The sequence below is a fragment of the Chrysochloris asiatica genome, unplaced genomic scaffold (genome assembly GCF_000296735.1).
Source record: "Chrysochloris asiatica unplaced genomic scaffold, ChrAsi1.0 scaffold00346, whole genome shotgun sequence".
Classification (NCBI taxonomy): domain Eukaryota; kingdom Metazoa; phylum Chordata; class Mammalia; order Afrosoricida; family Chrysochloridae; genus Chrysochloris; species Chrysochloris asiatica.
In genome coordinates this window covers 942,794-949,639 of record NW_006408864.1, presented here as the reverse complement: position 1 = coordinate 949,639, position 6,846 = coordinate 942,794, and the positions used below count along the sequence as shown (strand labels likewise).

The following is a 6,846-nucleotide window of genomic DNA, read 5'->3' as shown; positions in this document are numbered from 1 at the left end:
GGAGTAGAAAGCCTCATCTTTCTCCCGCGGGGCGGCTGGTAGTTTCGAACCGCTGACCTTAAGGTTCGCAGCCCGATTCGTAACCACTACGCTATCAGAGCTCCATATATTTATATATATAAACAGAGACCTGGTATGGCCCTGTGGGTTAATGTGCTGGATGCAAAGTCATTTTGAATCACAAGGTTGGCAGTTCAAGTCACCAGCTGCTCCTTGGAAATCCTAACCAGGGTCGCTGTGGGTTGGAACTGACTCAACAACACTTAACAACATCACAATTAAATTTGGGAACCAACTTGATGGCACTTAAAAACAATCCACGTTTTTGTTGCTACTGAGGATGTAATTATATTTTTGAACTATGGTATCAAGGAAAATGATTTTTGCATTTTTAAAACTTTATTTTACTATATTTTCTTGGGTTTTGATAAGTAGTCATATCATCTGCCAGAAATGGTAATTGCTTTTCCTTCCTTGTAAAAAGGTAAACTTCTAACTTCTTTTTCGTATTTTTATTTTCTCTACTTCCTAGGAAAATTTCTACAACTTTATCTTTCAAGTTTTCTATTGAATTTCCCAGTCTATTATGTTTTTAATTTACAGTTCCTTTTTCTAAAGATTCTTTCTTTCACTGTGTCTTGTGCCTATTATTAGTTAGTGTATCCACTGCAATTTCTAGAACAATAGTAAACAAGAATGGCAAATTGGACAATATGGGAATGATTGTAACTTTTCACCTGAGACAAAGTTTTAATAATCATGTCAAGAAAATACTGTTCCTAGCTTTGTAAAAATATTTATAAAAATTAAGAGTTGGTGCTGAAAGGATTTGGCTCTTGAAACACTGAGGTTAAAAAAAAATACCCAAATACAACAAAATGTAACTTACGATAACAGGTGCTCATCAGGAACTGCAAAACAGAAATGCAAAAAAGTTAATCATGTTAAACCAATGAGCAGAACAATCTTAAGAAGACTGTAACCAAAAGACTTCTGTATAAGATAGTGATTTAAACCTATACATCTAATTTACCTCTTTCTCAGAATGCCACTGAAAAAATAACAAGGATTTATTACTAGTTTTTTCAGACATAAATTACCAAGGATGAGAAAAGGAGAGGAAGCAACAGTTAAAACACACTGGAAGCTGAAGAGTGGAAAAATACCAGATCTGAGAAAATGGAATTATATTCCAGAATAACCTACCCACCTTTCTAGATCAGAAACAAAGAAAGAACCCTTCAAATCAGTGGCACCAAATAGCTTTGTAATTGGTGGTGAAGCATGAAGCTTATATATGGAAAACTCTTTGAAAGTAAGTTTAAGAAGCAGTAGGACCCCAGTTCCCTTCCTAGCTCTAGGTGACGGATTTTTCTCTCTCTGATGAAATACTGGGTTTATTTTCTAGAGATTAAAGTACAAACTATCTAGATGCGGGGGAAATACTAGGAACAGTTGAGGTCAAGAGCATCTCAATGAAAACTAGGCGATCTCTTGCCTTCCTTCTCAACATGCCTCCCATAACATAGACAATCAGGCTTTGGTCCTCTAGATATGAGTCTATGATATTAGAATGGGTTTCCCAATCAAATAGTCTAATAATATCAATTACAGTGAAGTTCACAGTTTATACCTATTGCCATGGAATCCATTCTGACTCATAGAGACCCTACAGCACAGAGTAGAACTGCTCCACAGGGTTTCTAAAGCTATAAATCCTTATGGAGCAGGAGTTTCAGGGCAAGATAGTGGAGTAGGCAGATGCACTCTGCCAGCCTTTTCCAACAAAGACATAGGAGACCAAGTGAAACAGAGACAGATGGTGATTCTGGAATCTTGACCATCAGAGGATAGTACAGAGAGGTGAATTGTATGCTGACTGGAAGAGGAAGCTAAACAGGAGCAGTGAGAAAGAAGAAAAACAGGCAAGCTGTCAGCTGGCGTGTAGCGGTGAGGCCATCTTGAACTTTTGCAGATGGCTGCCCATACAGTGGCTTGAGGGCACAGGATGCCGCTGGAGGTTGGCGGTAAGTGGAGTGCAGCTCTCCCTTATTCCCACACGCACCTGGTAGCCAGGGGCACCCCTTCCTGCACAGCCTCAGCTCTCCCTGGGGTAGGGAACAGGACGTGCCACCCCTGCTCCTGGCAATGTGTGAACCCATCCTGAACTATATACTACACAGTCGGTGACCAGAGAACTGTGTTCACACTTCCAGTCTCTACCACACCCACCTGGAGACAGGATTTGAACTGCCAACCTTTTGGTTAACAGGCAAATGCTTTAACCACTGTGCCACGAAGGCTTATTTCATGGTCTTTGTTGTTGTTGTTAAAGTGCCATCAAGTCAATTCTGTATAGGGTTTTCAAGGAATGGCTGGTGGGTTTGAACTGCCAACCCTTCAGTTTGCAGTCCAGTGCTTATCCTATAGAATCACACCAGGAAACCAGTCTATAAACTCCATCAATCCACTCAGTGCTTTCACCCTAAATCATGACCAGACAACCAAGGATCACCAGACATGAAAGAAAAGGACATAGGAAAGAAAACAAACCAAAGGAAGCTAATCAGATGTAAAACAGCAGAAAGAAGACAATTAAAAAACTCATTAAACATCAGGGAAAAAGATGTCAATGCAACTACGAACCAGGCATGAGACACAATAAAAAAAGAATCTTTAGAAAAAGGAGCTGTAAATTAAAAACATAATAGACTGGAAAATTCCATAGAAAACTTTGGATGATAAAGTAGTAATTGTCCTAGAAGTAGAGAAAATAAGATGAAAATTTAAAGGTAAAAAGCAGAAGAACCTAGTTTACTATGTAAACTTTCACTAAAAACACAATAAAACATTCTTTAAAAAATAATAAATTAGGAGCCAGGATGGCTGGTATCAGCTGCTCCCTTGTAGCATTCAACTTCTCTGCAGGGTTCAATAATTTGTTGCAATGGCTATACAAAACTCACAGACCATATTCATTATTGTTATGTTGGTTCCAACTCATAGCAGCCCTCTGCACAACAGAACGAACACTTGCCTGGTCCTGCTCCATCCTCACAATTCTTCCACTTGAGCCCACTGTAGCTGCCACTGAGTCAGTTCATTTCTTTGGGGATCTTCTTCTTTTTCTGCTGACCCTCAATTTAAGCATGCATGATGTCCTTTTTTAGGGAGTGGTCCCTCCTGATTTGTGTCCAAAGTGAAAGAGACAAAGTCTCACCATCCTCGCTTCTAAGGAGCAAATCTAAAAAGATTTGTTTGTTCTTCTGATAGTCCATGTTGTTGTTGTTGTTGTTATGTGCCGTGGAGTCGGTTCCGACTCATTGCGACCCTGTACAGGGTTTCCGAGGCTGTAAATCTTTACGGGAGCAGAATGCCTCATCTTTCTCCCGCAGAACTGCTGGTAGTTTTGAACTGCTGACCTTGTATTTTCAATATTCACCAACACCATAATTCAAATGTATAGATTCTTCTACAGTCTTCCTCATTCACTGTCCAACTTGCACGTGCGTATGAGGTGACTGAAAATACCATGGCTTGGATCAGGCAGACGTACTTTAGACCTCAAAGTGAAATCTTTGCTCTTTAACATTTTAAAGAGGTCTTTTGCGGCAGGCAGTCTTGCTCACTACATTATATCCTTTGATTTCCTGACTATTGCTTCTATGAGTGTTGTGGATCCAAGCAAAATGGAGTCTTTTACAATTTCAATCTGTTTTCCATCTAATGTGATTTTATTTATTTGTCCATTTGTGAGGATTTTTGTAGAAAACAACCTGGGAGCTCCTGTGCCTCTAAAGCTGCTTCTCTAAGAACTAGAGCAAGGGTAGTTCTCCAAACAACTTTATAGGGCTCAGGAGGAAAATCACCTTAGCTGGTTTTTTTCCAAATAACCAAGACAAAATGGAATACATTGCACCAAAGTGGCGCAAATAGTTAACATACTCAGTAGCTAACAGAAAGTTGAAGGTTTTACTACAACCAGAGGTGCCTTGGAAGGAAGGCCTAGTGATCTGTTTCCCAAAAAATCTGTGTTGAAAAGCCTATGCTCTGTGGTGCCACATGGTCAGTATGAGTTGGAATCCACACCAACAAGAACTAGTATAAGGCTCAGGACTGGTTTTTACACTGTCATAATACAAGTCTAACTTGCAATCTTAATATTAAAACATTACTACTGTGTGGGAAACAAATGTGAATCAATGGTTGTTGCTGTTGTTGTTAAGTGTCATGGAGCTGGTTCCAACTCATAGTGACTATGTATAGGGTTTCTGAGGAGCAACTTGTGAGTCTGAACCACCAACCTTACAGTTCAAACTGGTCTTGCGGCTTCAACCTTGCTCATCCTACATAGTCATAGGAGTATCAGGTATCTGATGAGCAATGAGTATCAGGGAAACTACTGTGTATAGGAGAAAAACAAGACAGTCACAGTATATGAAATTATGCATTAAAACATAGAGCCCAGTTTTGGTGTAACTGATAATAATCCATTCTCAAGGTCATCAAATCTGTGGTTAAATGTACGGAATCAGTTCTGATTCACAGTGATGCTGTACAAGGTTTCTGAGGATTCCATAGGAGCAGCTGGTAGGTTTGAATCACTGATCTTTCAGTTAACAGTCCATTATTTATCCTACCATGCCATATCAAGATGCCCATCAAATCTTAGAGCCCCTGAAACACTATCTGACCTGATGGTATATGTAATCGGAACATGGCTGGTCTAATAGTGCTGAATGAACGGAGAAAAACAAAAGCTGGCTGGCTTTTCTCAATCTTTTAAAAACAGTTAAGTAACTCAAGCTCTTTCAAAGTGCAGTACAGTACTTTGAAATAAAAAATCATCCAAGTGAATAAATTGTGAGGTCTGACTCCACTGTACGAATATTTATAAAATGACCATGTTACTTTAGGAGACTGGTTATAATCAGTGGAAGCGTTTGAAAAGTTTTGTTTTTTATTCGTCTTTTCTCAGTGAGTCTGATAAGCATAGACACAGAGCATCCTCTATTGGTAGGAAAAAAGAGGTACTTTCACAATATCCCAATTTAGTCTACAGCCTCTGGATTACACTCCTCACCCACTGCCATAGCCACCCCATGTGAGGTTTCTCAAACTGTAAATCTTTACGGAGCAAAAGCTTTTCTTCCAAAGAGCATGTGGTGTAACTGAATTGTGATCCTGTGGTTAGCAGTCCAACATCTAACCCACTATGCCACCAATTTTTAGTGCTGTGTAGACTGCAAAGCCGTTTGAATTGCAAGGTCGGCGGTTCAAGCTCACCAGCTGCTCCTCGGGAACCCTATACAGGGTCCTTATATGGGTCAGCACCGATTCGATGGCACTTCACAACAATTCATTTTGGAAGGCGCCCTGGTAGTGTAGTGGATTTCGAGCTGGACTGCTAACTTCAAGGTCAGCAGTTTGAACCTACCAGTTGCTCCATGGGAGAAAGATGAAGCTTTCTGCTTTCATAAAGATTTACAGCTTCAGAAACTATACAGGGTCGCTATGAGTTGGAACCGACTCGGTGGCACACAACCACCACCATTCACTTGAGATGTGTGGTACTAAACATTTTCTGAATCAAGTGTATGAGAGTTGTAACTTTTAAAGCTAGCAGTATTTGCTGGAGAAAACTAAGCAGCAAGTTGGCGCTGTGGGAAAAAGCACCTAACCCATAAGGTCATTCTGAACCACAAGGTCGGCGGTTCAAACTCACCAGCCATTCCTTGGAAACCCTTTAAAGGGTCGCTGTGAGTCGGAACTGACTCGATGACACTTAACAAACACACTACAGCACTGCAGGATCAGCACTGGAATGCTAACCACAAGGTTGGCGGTGCAAACCCCAACAGCCGCTCCTGGGAAACCCAATACAGGATCAGAATCAGAACCGACTCCATAGCTCACTGCAGAGTCCCGTCCTTCCCACTCTCCTGCTCGCATCTGAAGTGCCTGCCTCGCCGGCAGCTCTCAGCACTTCCAGTCGGAGTTTCCCTATGGCCTGCTCACCCCTGAGAGAGGCGCCCTGGCAACTGTGTTGTTCCCTAAACACTCGCTCGATAGGTTTGACTTTTACTTGCCCCAAATTTCGCCTTCTCTCCTCCCCCCCCCCCTCCATAAAGACCAGCAGGAGTTTGAGAGAGAGAACCACACGGAAATAAGCTAAGAATAGGTGAGGAGAGATGAGCCCCGCTTCCCGCGCTCGCCAGTCTCTCAACTCCCAAGCCCGCAGGTTCCCACCCGCGCGGCCCACCACGCAGCTACGCAGGCCCTTGGCCGTACTTCGCGCACTCTCTCGCACCGCCGTGGCCATCTCACTCAGGAGCTCCTCCACCACGGCGGGTAACGTGACGGCCATGGCGCCCCAGCTTGGGTCTTCTTCGGAAATGCACTGTGACCCAGACTGCCGTCTGCCTGAGGAGTCTCTACTCGAGCCGGGGGCGGGGCTCAGAGGAGTGACGTCGTCGTGCGTCATCGCGCTCGCGGGTGGCCACGAAGACTCGGAGGAGCGCTCGGCGCTAGGGGCGGGACGTCCCGGGAAGCCAGCTGGGCTTCCAGTGCGCAGAAGACAGTGAGGGAGCATGTACCGGCTTCTGAGCCGAGGCCTAGGCGGGGGCCTTATACGGGCTGTGGGGCTGTGGGGCCGGCACTACTCGGCGCTCCCGTTCCTGGCGCCGGCTGGCGGCCCGAAGCCCGAGATGGCTGTGCCCTCTTCACGAGTTGTGCAGCACGGCCGGAGCCCGGGCCTGCTGCCGCTGGTGGCAGGTGAGGAGCGCGGGCCGGGCGGAGCCTGGGGCGGCTGGGCGGGGGCCGGGCACGGGCTGGGCACGGTGACCT

At 44.0% G+C, this 6,846-nt stretch overlaps 2 protein-coding genes across 2 annotated transcripts in view; one reads left to right on the top strand and one right to left on the bottom strand.

The window, feature by feature from the left end:
• ZSWIM7 (zinc finger, SWIM-type containing 7) overlaps positions 1-6,367 on the bottom strand; it is an 18,598-nt gene extending 12,231 nt beyond the window's left edge. Inside the window, exons 1-2 of the mRNA XM_006875923.1 lie at positions 6,292-6,367; positions 890-911 (exon numbers count right to left, since the gene is read on the bottom strand). Of these exons, the coding sequence (XP_006875985.1) occupies positions 890-911; positions 6,292-6,367 (98 nt within the window). The remainder of the gene's footprint in view (positions 1-889; positions 912-6,291) is intronic.
• The window catches only part of TTC19 (tetratricopeptide repeat domain 19), a 57,163-nt gene continuing 56,682 nt past the window's right edge, over positions 6,366-6,846 (top strand). Inside the window, 1 exon segment of the mRNA XM_006875922.1 lies at positions 6,366-6,774. Within this exon segment, the coding sequence (XP_006875984.1) occupies positions 6,366-6,774 (409 nt within the window).